The sequence below is a fragment of the Panulirus ornatus genome, chromosome 11 (genome assembly GCF_036320965.1).
Source record: "Panulirus ornatus isolate Po-2019 chromosome 11, ASM3632096v1, whole genome shotgun sequence".
In the NCBI taxonomy this organism is placed as follows: Eukaryota; Metazoa; Arthropoda; class Malacostraca; order Decapoda; family Palinuridae; genus Panulirus; species Panulirus ornatus.
The window spans coordinates 65,034,996-65,051,695 of record NC_092234.1 but is presented as its reverse complement, the minus strand read 5'-3'; the positions used below and the strand labels follow the sequence as shown (position 1 = coordinate 65,051,695).

The window sequence follows — 16,700 nt, the reverse complement described above, 5'->3', positions numbered from 1 at the left end:
GTTCACACTCAGTCTCTAGCTGTCATGTGTAATGCACCGAAACCACAGCTCCCTTTCCACTTCCAGGCCCCACAAAACTTTCCATAGTTTACCCCAGATCTTCAAATGCCCTGGTTCAATCCATTGACAGGATTTCGACCCCGGTATACCACATCGTTCCAATTCACTCTATTCCTTGCACACCTTTCACTCTCCTGTATGTTCAGACCCCAATCACTCAAAATCTTTTTCTCTCTATCCTTCCACCTCCAATTTGGTCTCCTGCTCCTCCTTGTTCCCTCCACCTGACACTTATATCCTCTTTGTCAATCTTTCCTTGCTCATTCTCTCTATGTGTCCAGACTATTTCAACACACCCTCTTTTGCTCTCTCAGCCACACTGTTTTTATCACCACACATCTCTCTTACCCTTTTCATTACTTGATCAAACCACTTCACACCACATATTGTCCTCAAACATCTCATTTCCAACACATCCACCCTTCTTCTAACAACCCTATCTATAGCCCGTTCCCCACAACTATATAACATTGTTGGAACCACTATTCCTTCAAACATGCCCATTTTTGCTTTCCAAGATAACATTCTCGCCTTCCACACATTCTTCAATGCTCACAGAACCTTTGCCCCCTTCCCCACCCTGTGACTCACTTCTACTTCCATGGTTCCATCCGCTGCTAAGTCAACTCCCAGATATCTAAAACACTTCACTTCCTCCAGTTTTTCTCCATTCAATTAGCTTGTCCCTCAACCCTGCTGAACCTAATAACCTTGCTCTTATTTGCATTTACTTTCAACTCTCCTTTCTCACACTTTTCAAAACTCAGTCACCAACCTCTGCCATTTCTCACCCGAATTTACTCACTCTCTCAGCCCTAACAGACTGCATACTTGATCCTCTCTCTAAAGTTTGTGCATTCACCTCCCTAACCACCCCATGGGGACATAACGCACCCCTGCTACAAACCAACACTCACAGAAACCAATCACTCTCCTCTCTTCCTACTTGTACATCCTTTTTTTAAAACTTTTCACTACTTCTAGCAACTTGCTTCCCACACCATATACTCTTAAAACTTTCCACAAAGCATCTCTAACAACCTTATATATATTGTTATTTTATTATACTTAATTGCTGTTTCCTGCATCAGTGCGGTAGCACAGGGAAAACAGTCGAAGAATGGCCCAACCACCCACATACACATATATATACCTAAATGCCCATACATGCACATATACATACATATACATACATAGACATATACACATATACACGTGCATATTTGTACTTACTGCCTTCATCCTTTCCCATCACCACCCAGCCATACATGAAATAGCATCCCCCCCTATCTCTCTCTCCAGTGAGATAGCACCAGGAAAAGACAAAAAAGGCCACTTTCATTCACACTCAGTATCTAGCTGTCATGTGTAATGCACTGAAACCACAGATCCCTTTCCACATCCAGGCCCCATTGACCTTTCCATGGTTTACTCCAGATGCTTCACATGCCCTGGTTCAATCCTTAGAGAGCATGTCAACCCCAGTATACCACATCGTTCTAATTCACTCTTCCTTGCCTGCATTTCACCCTCCTGTATGATCAGGCCCTCGATCGTTCAAAATCTTTTTCACTCCATACTTCTACCTCCAATTTGGTCTCCCGCCTCCTTGTTCCCTCCACCTCTAACACATATATTTATTACATAACTGCTGTTTCCCGCATCAGCGAGGTAGCACCAGGAAACAGACAAAGAATGGCCCATCCACTAATATACACATATATTTACATAGATGCCCATATACACACATATACATACATATACATATCAACATATGCATACACATATGCAGACTTTACATATGTACACAGGTACATATTCATACATGCTTGCCTTCATCCATTCCTGTTTCCACCCCGCCCCACAGGAAAATAGCATCGCTGTCCCCTGCTTCAGCGAGGTAGCACCAGGAATACAGACAAAAAAGTCCACATTCGTTCACAATCAGTCTCTATCTGTCATGTGTAATGCACTGAAACCACAGCTCCCTTTCCACATCCAGGCCCCACAGACCTGTCCATGGTTTACCCCAGATGCTTCACATGCCCTGGTTCAGTCCATTGACAGCACATCAACCCCGGTATACCACATTGTTCCAATTCACTCTGTTCCTTGCACACCTCTCACCCTCCTGTATGTTCAGGCCCCAATCACTCAGAATGTTTTTCACTCCATCCTTAGACCTCCAGTTTGGTCTCCCACTTCTCCTTGTTGCCTCCACCTCTGACACATATATCCTCTTTGTCAGTCTTTCCTCACTCATTCTTTCCATATGTTCAAACCATTTCAACTGACCCTCTTCTGCTCTCTCAACTACACTCTTTTTAATACCACATATCTCTCTTATCCTTTCATTACTTAGTCAAACCACCTCACACCACATATCATCCTCCAACATTTCATTTCCTACACATCTACTCTCCTCCGTACAACTCTATCTATAGCCCTTGCCTCAGAACCATATAACATTGTTGGAACTACTGTTCCTTCAAAACATACCCATTTTTGCTCTCCAAGATCACATTCTCTCCTTCCACACATTCTTTATTGCTCCCAGAACCTTCACCTCCTCCCCCATCCTGTGACTCGCTTCCTTTTTTCATGGTTCCATCTGCTGCTAAGTCCACTCCCTGATGTCTAAAACACTTCAGTTTCTCCAGTTTTTCTCCATTCAAACTACATTCCAGTTAACTTGTCCCTCAACACTACTGAACCTAATAACCTTGCTCTTATTCACATTTACTCTCAACTTTTTCATTTCTTGGTGTCGCCAGGCAGGATATTTTCTTGGAGGCATACAAGGTTGAAAGCTATGGCACCTTCTCCTGTATTGATTTTCTTGTGTACAGTTTCTATTTGCCATACAATTTTTTGATGGTCTTCTTGAAGTTTCTTCAGGAGTTCCCCAAAAGGTAGCGATGTTTCAGAACTAACTTGTTCCATCTTCTGGCTGGATCTGATGGTTCTGTCATAGGTAGCTACTCCTGTGTGAATCTTGTGGATCAGATGGAGACAGGTGGGAGGAGCTGATCGGCTAAGCTGATCACTCATTGGCTGCTTCACGGGTAAGGCTCCTATGGTGTTTTGAGGATTGTAGGATTTGAAAATCTTTGACATGTGTTTATTGTAGGTTGTTTTGTGATGATGTAACTTGCCTATAGTAACAAGAGATGGTGAGGGTCTGGTTCTCTGTTGATGGTCTTAGTGCTCACATCCAGGTCTTGTCGTGTCAGATGGGAGTTATGTAGAGTGGTGTAGTGGTTCTTGATGGTTCCATACTGTAGGTGACAGGTGAGGCGCCTCGATAGTCTGGTCCATGTCATTCCAGTGTATGAGTGAGGTCCACTCTTCTCACTGTTGCACTTGTGCTGGTGAATGACATGGTCCTCCTGAAGGGGCGTCTTGGTCACGGCGGGTCTGTTACAAAGCGGAAGGTGGGCTGTTTTCATTGCCTTGTGGTATATGATGCACTGTGTTGATCCGGGTCTGTGGAGTGTACATTTCCGTTTACAATGTCCTTGATGATCTTTCCATCTGTCTTGTAGTATATAGGCATGTGGTTTCTGTAGTATATCTTGATGTGTTTGCCAGTTGTGGGTGTGATGGTGTCTTGATGAGCATTCCATGATTTACCTCAGATGTTTCACATGCCCTGGTTCAGTTCATTGACAGCACATTGACCTTTGTATACTACATCATTCCAATTCATTCTGTTCATTGCAAACCTCTCACCCTCGTGCATGTTCAGACCCCAATCATTCAAAATCTTTTTCACTCTGTCTTTCCACCTCCAGTTTGGTCTCTCTTTTCCTTGTTCCCTCCACCTCTGACATACGTACCCTCTTTGTTAACCTTTCCTCACTCATTCTCACCATATGTCCAAACCATTTCAACACACCCTCTTCTGCTCTGAACCATACTCTTTTTAGTATCGCACATCTCTTTTACCCTTTCATTGCTTACTTGATCAAACCACCTCACACCACATATTGATCTCAGATATTTCATACCCAACACATCCACCTTCATCTTTACAACCCTACCTATAGCCCATGCCTTGTAACTGTATAATATTGTTGGAACTACTATTCCTTCAAAAATACCAGTTTTTGCTCTGAGATAAAGTTCTATCTTTCCACACATTCTTCATTGCTCCCAGAACCGCCCCCCCCCAACCCACAGAGTGTCGGAGGCCATATTTGCGATCAGAGTCGCTCCGCAAATTTCCTCTCCTTACCTCTCACGGTATCGCGCACAGAGTGCCCACCCTATGACTCATTTCCACTTCCATGATTCCATTCACTGCGGTTCACTTCCAGATATTGAGTAAGAATTATAAAGTAAGAGATAGTTGCTGTAATGAAAACAGTATGGTTGAGAGCTGAAGAGAGTGTTTCCTGAAATGACTTGGGCATTTGTAAAGGATGAATAAAGAGATGCTGAGAGGTTATCTATGTCACAAGTGGAGAGGACAAGGAAAAGGGTGTGACTAATTAGGAGATGGAATGATAGAGTGAAAGATACTTTGAGGTGTTGGAGCCTGAGCATAAAGGGGAATGTGAGGTGCACATGGGATAGAGCTACTTGATGGATATTGGGGGCTGAACCAGGGCATTCCAGTGAAATGTTTTTGTGGCTTTGAGATGGATAGAGGACTGTTTGTGATACATTATACATAACACCTAGAGAAATCATTTGAACAAATGATGCTTTTGATCATCCTCTGTTTTTGATACATTATACATAACAGCTAGAGAAATCATTTGAACAAATGAGGCTGTCGATCGTCTGTACCTGGTACTACCTTGCTGCACATGGGACAGCAAGCATGAAAAAACATATGATGATGATATGAAGAACGACAATAACCATAGCCATGACGGGGATAAAGAATACTGTCCGCCAACATTAAACTTTTTTCTCCCTTGAACAGCAAGGTTGTGAAACTTTGCTCCTCCTTTCATCTTCCCTTCTTCCTACATTTGTACCTTTCTTCCTTTAAGAATATAGTCTTCAAGCACTTAAGGAGCTCTTGATTCATTCTTTGTCATATCCTCTTATCTTTTTATCTGAGATGGTCATAATTGGGCAGGCTTTGACACTGCCATTTCATTCGCCATATAAAAGAATCTACATGTCACATAAGGAAATTAGAGGGTCAGGAGTGGAGAGGGTGGAAATTCCCCTTTCCTGCATAGTTACTCTCCAAAATATGGAAAATAGGAAATAAGAATTTTTCTGAAAAGGCTCAATTTTATGTTTATGTTGCCACATTGATGTAGGAAGAAGTAAACAGGCAAAAGATAAAGTATTACTTCAGTATAATTACCCCAGTCACAGTGAACAGTTTAGTACTGTAACATAGAAGACATTTATTGATTGCATTTATAAAATATGTGTACACTAGGAGATCAAGTTTTCAACATTTTACTTTTATTTGTTGTTCACAAGAAGATACTCTTATCCTGGGAACAGAAAGAATACTGCTCACATATACCCTACATTTCTTAGAAGGTAACTCGGGGAAGGCGGGATGGGGGGACAGAAATCTTCCCTCCCTGTATTGCTGGATGCTGTTACTCACATAGGAAATAGTGGATGTGTATGAAAAAATGTAGAAAAAAGTAATGTACCTTAAAGGTTGTTCACAGGAATACAATGTGAATGAATCTAGTCTCCCGCGTTAGTGAGGTAGTGCAAGGAAACAGACGAAAGAATGGCCCAACTCACCCACATACACATGTATATACATACACGTGAGGTAGAGCAAGGAAACAGACGAAAGAATGGCCCAACCCACCCACATAAACATGTATATACATACACGTCCACCATGCACATATACATACTTATACATCTCAACATGTACATGTATATACACACTCAGACATATACATATATACACATGTACATAATTCATACTGTCTGCCCTTATTCATTCCCGTTGCCACCCCGCCACACATGAAATGACAGCCCCCTCACCCCGCATGTGCTCGAGGTAGCGCTAGGAAAAGACAACAAAGGCCACATTCGTTCACACTCAGTCTCTAGCTGTCATGTATAATGCGCTGAAACCACAGCTCCCATTCCACATCCCGGCCCCACAAAACTTTCCATGGTTTACCCCAAACACTTCACATGCCCTGGTTCAATCCATTGATAGCACGTCGACCCCGGTATACCACATCTTTCCAATTCACTCTACTCCTTGCACGCCTTTCACCCTCCTACATGTTCAGGCCCCAATCACTCAAAATTTTTTTCACTCCATCTTTCCACCTCCAATTTGGTCTCCCACTTCTCGTTCCCTACTTGTTTCCACACTCATTCTCTCCATGTGACCAAACCATTTCAAAACATCCTCATCTGCTCTCTCAACCACACTCTTTTTATTACCACACATCTCTCTTACTCTTTCATTACTTACTCGATCAAACCACCTTCACACCACATATTGTCCTCAAACATCTCAATTTCAGCACATCCACCCTCCTCTGCACTACTCTATCTATAGCCCATGCCTCACAACCATATATCATTGTTGGAACCACTATTCCTTTAAACATACCCATTTTTGCTTTCCAAGATAACTTTCTCAACTTCCATACATTTTTCAAAGCTCCCTGAACTTTCGCCCCCTCCCCCACCTTATGATTCACTTCCGCTTCCATAGTTCCATCGGCTGCCAGATCCACTCCCAGATATCTAAAACACTTCACTTTCTCCAGTTTTTCTCCATTTAGACTTATCTACCAATTGACTTGTCCCTCAACCCTACTGTACCTAATATCCTTGCTCTTTTATACATTTACTCTCAGCTTTCTTCTTTCACGCACTTTACCAAACTCAGTCACCAGCTTCTGCAGTTTCTCACCCACATCACCCACCAGCGCTGTATAATCAGCAAACAACTGACACTTCCTATTCTCTCTCATCCACAACAGACTGCATACTTTCCCCTCTTTCCAAAACTCTTGCATTCACCTCCCTAACACTGCCATCCATAAACAAATTAAACAACCATGGAGACATCATGCACCCCTGCTGCAAACCAACATTCACTGAGAACCAATCACTCTCCTCTCTTCCTACACGTACACATGCCTTACATCCTCGATAAAAACTTTTCACTGCTTCTAACAACTTGCCTCCCACACCGTATATTCTTAATACCTTCCACAGAGCATCTCTATTAACTCTATCATATGCCCTCTCCAGATCCATAAATGCTACATACAATTCCATTTGCTTTTCTAAGTATTTCTCACATACATTCTTCAAAGCAGACACCTGATCCACACATCCTCTACCACTTCTGAAACCACACTGCTCTTCCCCAATCTGATGCTCTATACATGCCTTCACCCTCTCAATCAATACCCTCCCATATGATTTCCCAGGAATACTCAACAAACTTATACCTCTGTAATTTGAGCACTCACTCTTATCCCCTTTGCCTTTGTACAATGGCACTATGCAAGCATTCCGCCAGTCCTCAGGCACCTCACCATGAGTCATACATACATTGAATAACCTTACCAACCAGTCAACAATACACTCACCCCCTTTTTTTTATAAATTCTACTGCAATACCATCCAAACCCGCTGCCTTGCCGGCTTTCATCTTCTGCAAAGCTTTTACTACCTCTTCCCTGTTTACCAAATCATTCTTCCTAACCCTCTCACTTTGCACACCACCTCGACCAAAACACCCTATATCTGCCACTCTATCATCAAACACATTCAACAAACCTTCAAAATACTCACTCCATCTTCTCACATCACCACTACTTGTTATCACCTCCCCATTAGCCCCCTTCACTGATATTTCCTATTTGTTCCCTAGTCTTACGCACTTTATTTACCTCCTTCCAAAATATCTTTTTATTCTCCCTAAAATTTAATGATACTCTCTCACCCCAACTCTCATTTGCCCTCTTTTTTGCCTCTTGCACCTTTCTCTTGACCTCCTGCCTCTTTTTTTATACATCTCCCAGTCATTTGCATTATTTCCCTGCAAAAATCGACCAAATGCCTCTCTCTCTCTTTCACTAATAATCTTACTTCTTCATCCCACCACTCTCTACCCTTTCTAATCTGCCCACTTCCCACACTTCTCATGCCACAAGCATCTTTTGCACAAGCCATCACTGCTTCCCTAAATACATCCCATTCCTCCTCCACTCCCCTTACGTCCTTTGTTCTCACCTTTTTCCATTCTGTACCCAGTCTCTCCCGATACTTCCTCACACAAGTCTCCTTCCCGAGCTCACTTACCCTCACCACTCTCTTCAACCCAACATTCTCTCTTCTTTTCTGAAAACCTCTACAAATCTTCACCTTCACCTCCACAAAATAATGATCAGACATCCTCCAGTTGCACCTCTCAGCACATTAACATCCAAAAATCTCTCTTTTGCGCACCTATCAGTTAACACGTAATCCAATAATGCTCTCTGGCCATCTCTCCTACTTACATACGTATTCTTATGTATATCTCTCTTTTTAAACCAGGTATTCCCAATCACCAGTCCTTTTTCAGCACATAAATCTGAAAGCTCTTCACCATTTCCATTTACAACATTGAACACCCCATGTATACCAATTATTCCCTCAACTGCCACATTACTCACCTTTGCATTCAAATCACCCATCACTATAATCTGGTCTCTTGCATCAAAACTACTAGCACACTCACTCAGCTGCTCCCAAAACACTTGCCTTACATGATCTTTCTTCTCATGCCCAGGTGCATATGCACCAATAATCACCCATCTCTCTCTATCCACTTTCAGTTTTACCCATATCAATCTAGAGTTTACTTTCTTACACTCTATCACATACTCCCACTACTCCTGTTTCAGGAGTAGTGCTACTCCTTCCCTTGCTCTTGTCCTCTCACTAACCCCTGACTTTACTCCCAAGACATTCCCAAACCACTCTTCCCCTTTACCCTTGAGCCTCATTTCACTCAGAGCCAAATCATCCAGGTTCCTTTCCTAAAACATACTACCTATCTCTCCTTTTTTCTCATCTTGGTTACATCCACACACAGACACCCCAGTCTGAGTCTTCGAGGAGGATGAGCACTCCCCACGTGACTCCTTCTTCTGTTTCCCCTTTTAGAAAGTTAAAATACAAGGAGGGGAGGGTTTCTAGCCCCCTATTCCCATCCCCTTTAGTCGCCTTCTACGACACGTGAGGAATACGTTGGATGTATTCTTTCTCCCCTATCCCCTATCTCCTCTATAGTAAGATGTAACCTTATTATAAGTTTTGGTTTTTTAGATGTGGATTGTTTCATTGCAGATAGGATTATTAGGTACACTCTCAAGTTGTGACCTGATTTTTTCTTAAGGAATTGTCCTGGTGGGTGGCAGCCATTTCTTGAGTTACCACCCACCTTTCTAGGTCAGTCCTACTGATGGGGGAATATAGAAGCCTAAGGGAAGTTCACCTGATGAATTTTGTTTGACAGACTATGCATGACCTTTGAATAATTCAGTACTGATGTAAGTCTATGTTTATCAGTGATAGGCACTGGTTTCAGCACTGTATACATGAAAGATAGGAAGTGAATACATGCAAATGAGGTAGTTCATTTGTTTCTGATATTGCCATGCTAACCCATAAGAGACAATTTGGTATAGAAAGTGAAAGTTTGGGCATCTTTCACATAACCAGAATTAGGATGATAAGGCATATTAAATGAATTCTTTATTTACCTTTTACACAAGAAATAGGGATCTAACTGTAGAGGCCAATACAGACCTAAAGCCAGAAGAGGTTTTGCTTTGTGGGCCTTTCAATACTTAAGGTGAATAGTAACAGATATTGAGAAAGAACAAAAGGAGATTCCACATGTGTGTGGAATATCTTGTCAAAAGAATCTAGAGAATTATAAAAAGATTGTGGTTTGTGGAGATAGTTTCATATAAAACATCCTGTTTATAACAGCAGGAAGTGTATAGGTGTAGCTTTTTTTATGCTGTGTATTACATATCTTTTTTTTTTTTTTTGTTATAAATAAGTGTAGAGATTTGCTACTTATATAATCACAATATATAAAGCACTTTTTTATCTGACTAGGTGACGGCTATTGTGAATGAGACACAAGCAGCGACAGCCCTTGATTTCGTATTTAAAACTGGAATGATCTTCTGGACAGATGTGCAGGACAAGTGTATTTACAAGTAAGTAGCATATATTTTCTCTCTCTTTCTCTTTGTAGGTGGTAGGCAGCCATCGACCAGGGAGGTTCCACTGGTACTACCCGCCTAGGTACCAAGAGGGTTATTGACAGCTACGCAGTGAGCCAAGACTTCAGTGGCTGTCCAGTTTCACTCCTTTAGCCCAGGTTGCTGTCTTTTCTTTCTGCCTTAACCACCATGCAATCTTTCCAAATCACACAACGCTTGACAATACGTAGTTTATACAACTCATTCTTTGTAACTAGTGTTTCAGTGGTGAGCACCAAACACAGACCCTGCCATTTTGGCAAAAATATTTTAAAGATACCTGTAAAGAGAACAATGTATGAGGAGGATGTCCTATCTGGAGTACCACAGGGAATGATGCAAACCTCACTCCTCTTTGTAATGATATTAGACATCGACATTGAAGTGAAGGAAAGTCTAGTTAGGAATTTTGCTGATGACACGAGAGTAAGAAAAATTAGTAATCAGAAAGTGATCAGATGCTGATGCAAAAAGAATCAACACAGTTTATCAATAGGCAGAAATGAACATAATGGAATTTAATGAGGATAAATTTGAGCAAGTAAGTTATGGGTAAAGGAAGGATTTATTTGTAGTGCCATATAAAGGCCTGACTGGGAAATATAGATAGTCGGTCACATGTAAAAGATTTGGGAGTCATCATAAATGAGAAAGTAGCTTTCAGATAGGAAATTGAGAATATATCACTATCAAGTGATGTGTTGTATAATTCTGAGATAGATACCAATTGATGAATGTTTTTTGTAAAGAGATAGCAGAGTCAGATAGAAACCAATTGATGAATGTTCATTGTATAGAGATAGCCGAGTCAGATACTGCTGTGTTGTATGGTCACCTTTGAAACAGTTAGAAATAGATATTTTAGAGGGAAATAAGCACTTCCAGAAAATTAAGGAGATAGAATATATAAACTGTCACAAAAGGCTGAAAGAATCACGGCTATGTAGCCTAGAAAGAAGAGAAAGATAAATGTTAATCTTTCCATGAAAATAAATTGAAGTTATTAAAGAATATGTGTTTTACCTTAAAGCTTCTCATCAGGGAAGATAAAAGTTGTTCATTCTTCAAGAATACTATGGATCATGCTGAAAATAGATCAGACAAAAATATTTGACAGCTCATCCAGGAAGCAAGAACAGTTACTCAGTTTACTGTGAGGAGAGATAAGAAACATACATGGAACAACTACAGAAACATTTAAAAGTAAATTTGATGTATAGTTGAAATCAGTCCCTGATAAGCCAGAACTGATAATTATGTAATGATTTTGACAACTGAGAATAGCCTCATACTTCAAAGCAAGATAAGTGGTAAGCGCTTCATAGCTAGTCTTTCCATTTTGGCTAATTCTCATTGTAGACACTTGTAAGTAGGTACTCTTTCTCTTTCTCATTCTTCTGTGTGTGTTTTGTACACCTCTGAACACACACCATATTAGTTCTGTAGATGTGCTTCTAAACAAATCATTTAACTTGTATTTGTCTAGTTTCAGACATAATTTCAGGCAAAACTTGTCACTTAGAATAAATTTTCAGTCCTCATACACAAGACTTGAATGTTAATGATCTGTAATTTTTTCTTTTTCATATTCAGAATATGGAGCATGTTTGACTAAGATCTTGCATAGTATTTGATATGTTAATATTTTTTTAAACATGGCAAGCTGCTAATATATACCTGAATGATCCCATGGTAATGATGAATGGAAAACAGTCTGTGAAATTTGGCTACCCTCTTCATTTAACCTGCTAGCTGATACATAGTTGAGTTTATTGTCAACACCTGCATGACTTTTTTCTTTAACTAGTTGTATGAGAAGTCTTTTACCCCTACAAAACGAGTTTTCTCTTTTTCTTATACTCGATTGCTTCACCTGCCATAGTGATATCGCATCAGAAACAAACAGCTCAAATGCATTTTATCTCATTCTTGTGTCTCTCCTGATGATGTGATTATTACACTAAAGTGCACTTGGAAACTTATCTTGTTTCATTTTTCTTGTGGTTATCAGCAAGTACTAAATCAGGCTCACCTTTTTGAAGTATTGCAATATGATTAATACATGTATGTTTGTTATAATTGACCAGCCGTTTCCTGCATCAGTGAGGTAGTGCCAGGAAAACAGATGATGAACAGCCCTTCCACTCATTTTTTATTATACTTTGTCGCTGTCTCCCACGTTAGCAAGGTAGCACAAGGAAACAGACGAAAGAATGGCCCAACCCACCCACATACACATTTATATACATAAACGCCCACACACGTGCATATACATACTTATACATTTCACTGTATACATATACAGACATATACATATATACACATGTACACATAGATATGCATAAACACCCAGACATGCACATGTACATACATATACTATTTATTTATTGTACTTGATTGCTGATTCCCCTGTCAGCAAGGTAGTGCCAGGAAACAGACAAAGAAAGAATGGTCCATCCACTCATATAGACATTTGTATACATAGATGCCCATACATGCTCGTGTACATACATATACATATCAACATATACATACATAGACATACACATACGCAGACATGTACATATATGCACAGTTACATATTCATGCTTGCTTACCTTCATCCATTCCTCGCACTACTCTGTCCCACAGGAAACAGCATCACTACCCCTTGCTTCCACAAGGTAGAACCAGAAAAACAGACAAAAATGGCCACATTTGTTCACACTCATTCTCTAGCTGTCATGTGTAATGCACATTTACATATCAGTATGTACACATATAAATACACACACACAGACATATACTTAAAGTATTATACTTAATCTCTTTCCCGCATCAATGAGGAAGCACCAGGAAACAGACAAAGAATGGCCCATCCACTCATATACTCACACACACACACACACACACACATTATTTTTTTTCTATTATTATACTTAGTCGCTGTCTCCCGCATTAGCGAGGTAGCACAAGGAAACAGACGAAAGAATGGCCCAACCCACCCTCATACATGTGTATATACATAAACGCCCACATGTGCACGTATACATTATTTTTTATTTATTTTGCTTTGTCGCTGTCTCCCGCATTAGCGAGGTAGCGCAAGGAAACAGACGAAAGAATGGCCCAACCCACCCACATACACATGTATATACATACACGTCCACACACGCAAATATACATACCTATACATCTCAGTGTATACATACATATACACACACAGACATATACATATATACACATGTACATAATTCATTCATTCCCATCGCCACCTCGCCACACATGGAATAACAACCCCCTCCCCCCCTCATGTGTGTGAGGTAGCGCTAGGAAAAGACAACAAAGGCCCCATTCGTTTACACTCAGTCTCTAGCTGTCATGTAATAATGCACCGAAACCACAGCTCCCTCTCCACATCTAGGCCTCACAGAACTTTCCATGGTTTACCCCAGACGCTTCACATGCCCTGGTTCAATCCATTGACAGCACATCGACCCCGGTATACACATCATTCCAGTTCACTCTATTCCTTGCACGCCTTTCACCCTCCTGCATGTTCAGGCCCCGATCACTCAGAATCTTTTTCACTCCTTCTTTCCACCTCCAATTTGGTCTCCCACTTCTCCTCGTTCCCTCCACCTCTGACACATATATCCTGTTGGTCAATCTTTCCTCACTCATTCTCTCCATGTGACCAAACCACTCCAAAACACCCTCTTCTGCTCTCTCAACCTCACTCTTTTTATTACCACACATCTCTCTTACCCTATTATTACTTACTCGATCAAACCACCTCACACCACATATTGTCCTCAAACATCTCATTTCCAGCACATCCACCCTCCTCCACACAACTCTACCCATAGCCCATGCCTCGCAACCATACAACATTGTTGGAACCACTATTCCTTCAAACATACCCATTTTTGCTTTCCGAGATAATGTTCTCAACTTCCACACATTCTTCAATGCTCCCAGAATTTTCGCCCCCTCCCCCACCCTATGATTCACTTCCGCTTCCATGGTTCCATCCGCTGCCAAATCCACTCCCAGATATCTAAAACACTTCACTTCCTCCAGTTTTTCTCCATTCAAACTTACCTCCCAATTTACTTGACCCTCAACCCTACTGTACCTAATAACCTTGCTCTTATTCACATTTACTCTCAACTTTCTTCTTTCACACACCTTACCAAACTCAGTCTCCAGCTTCTGCAGTTTCTCACATGAATCAGCCACCAGCGCTGTATCATCAGCGAACAACAACTGACTCACTTCCCATGCTCTCTCATCCACAACAGACTGCATACTTGCCCCTCTTTCCAAAACTCTTGCATTCACCTCCCTAACAACCCCATCCATAAACAAATTAAACAACCATGGAGACATCACACACCCCCTGCCGCAAACCTACATTCACCGAGAACCAATCACTTTCCTCTCTTCCTACATGTACACATGCCTTACATCCTCGACAAAAACTTTTCACTGCTTCTGACAACTTGCCTCTCACACCATATATTCTTAATACCTTCCACAGAGCATCTCTATCAACTCTATCATATGCCTTCTCCAGATCCATAAATGCTACATACAAATCTATTTGCTTTTCTAAGTATTTCTCACATACATTCTTCAAAGCAAACACCTGATCCACGCATCCTCTACCACTTCTGAAACCACACTGCTCTTCCCCAGTCTGATGCTCTGTACATGCCTTCACCCTCTCACTCAATACCCTCCCATATAATTTCCCAGGAATACTCAACAAACTTATACCTCTGTAATTTGACCACTCACTCTTATCCCCCTTTGCCTTTGTACAATGGCACTATGCAAGCATTCCGCCAATCCTCAGGCACCTCACCATAATTCATACATACATTAAATAACCTTACCAACCAGTCAACAATACAATCACCCCCTTTTTAATAAATTCCACTGCAATACCATCCAAACCCGCTGCCTTGCCGGCTTTCATCTTCTGCAAAGCTTTTACTACCTCTTCCCTGTTTACCAAATCATTTTCCCTAACCCTCTCACTTTGCATACCACCTCGACCAGAACACCCTATATCTGCCACTCAATCATCAAACACATTCAACAAACCTTCAAAATACTCACTCCATCTCCTTTTCACATCACCACTACTTGTTATCACCTCCCCATTAGCCCCCTTCACTGATGTGTCCATTTGCTCCCTTGTCTTACGCACTTTATTTACCTCCTTCCAAAACATCTTTTTATTCTCCCTAAAATTCAATGATACTCTCTCACCTCAACTCTCATTTGCCCTCTTTTTCACCTCTTGCACCTTTCTCTTGACCTCCTGCCTCTTTCTTTTATACATCTCCCACTCATTTGCATTATTTCCCAGCAAAAATCGTCCAAATGCCTCTCTCTTCTCTTTCACTAACAATCTTACTTCTTCATCCCACCACTCACTACCCTTTCTAATCTGCCCACCTCCCACGCTTCTCATGCCACAAGCATCTTTTGTGCAAGCCATCACTGCTTCCCTAAATACATCCCATTCCTCCCCCACTCCCCTTACGTCCTTTGTTCTCACCATTTTCCATTCTGTACTCAGTTTATCCTGGTACTTCCTCACACAAGTCTCCTTCCCGAGCTCACTTACTCTCACCACTCGCTTCACCCCAACATTCTCTTTTCTTTTCTGAAACCCTCTACAAATCTTCACCTTCGCCTCCACAAGATAATGATCAGACATCCTCCAGTTGCACCTCTCAGCACATTAACATCCAAAAGTCTCTCTTTCACACGCCTATCATTTAACACGTAATCCAATAAGGCGCTCTGGCCATCTCTCCTACTTACATACATATACTTATGTATATCTCTCTTTTTAAACCAGGTATTCCCAATCAACAGTCCTTTTTCAGCACATAAATCTACAAGCTCTTCACCATTTCCATTTACAACACTGAACACCCCATGTATACCAATTATTCCCTCAACTGCCACATTACTCACCTTTGCATTCAAATCACCCATCACTATAACCCGGTCTCGTGCATCAAAGCCACTAACACACTCATTCAGCTGCTCCCAAAACACTTGCCTTTCATGATCTTTCTTCTCATGCCCAGGTGCATATGCACCAATAATCACCCATCTCTCTCCATCAACTTTCAGTTTTACCCACATCAATCTAGAATTTACTTTCTTACACTCTATCACATACTCCCACCACTCCTGTTTCATGAGTAGTGCTACTCCCTCACTTGCTCTTGTCCTCTCACTAACCCCTGACTTTACTCCCAAGACATTCCCAAACCACTCTTCCCCTTTACCCTTTAGCTTCGTTTCACTCAGAGCCAAAACATCCAGGTTCCTTTCCTCAGACATACTACCTGTCTCTCGTTTTTTCTCATCTTGGTTACATCCACACACATTTAG

At 41.3% G+C, this 16,700-nt stretch overlaps 1 protein-coding gene across 5 annotated transcripts in view; it reads left to right on the top strand.

The window, feature by feature from the left end:
• The window catches only part of LOC139751618 (low-density lipoprotein receptor-like), a 506,290-nt gene that overhangs the window by 357,049 nt on the left and 132,541 nt on the right, over window positions 1–16,700 (top strand). For all 5 annotated transcript variants that reach the window (XM_071667236.1, XM_071667235.1, XM_071667239.1 and 2 more), the window contains exon 9: window positions 10,150–10,253. In XM_071667236.1, the coding sequence (XP_071523337.1) occupies window positions 10,150–10,253 (104 nt within the window). The remainder of the gene's footprint in view (window positions 1–10,149; window positions 10,254–16,700) is intronic.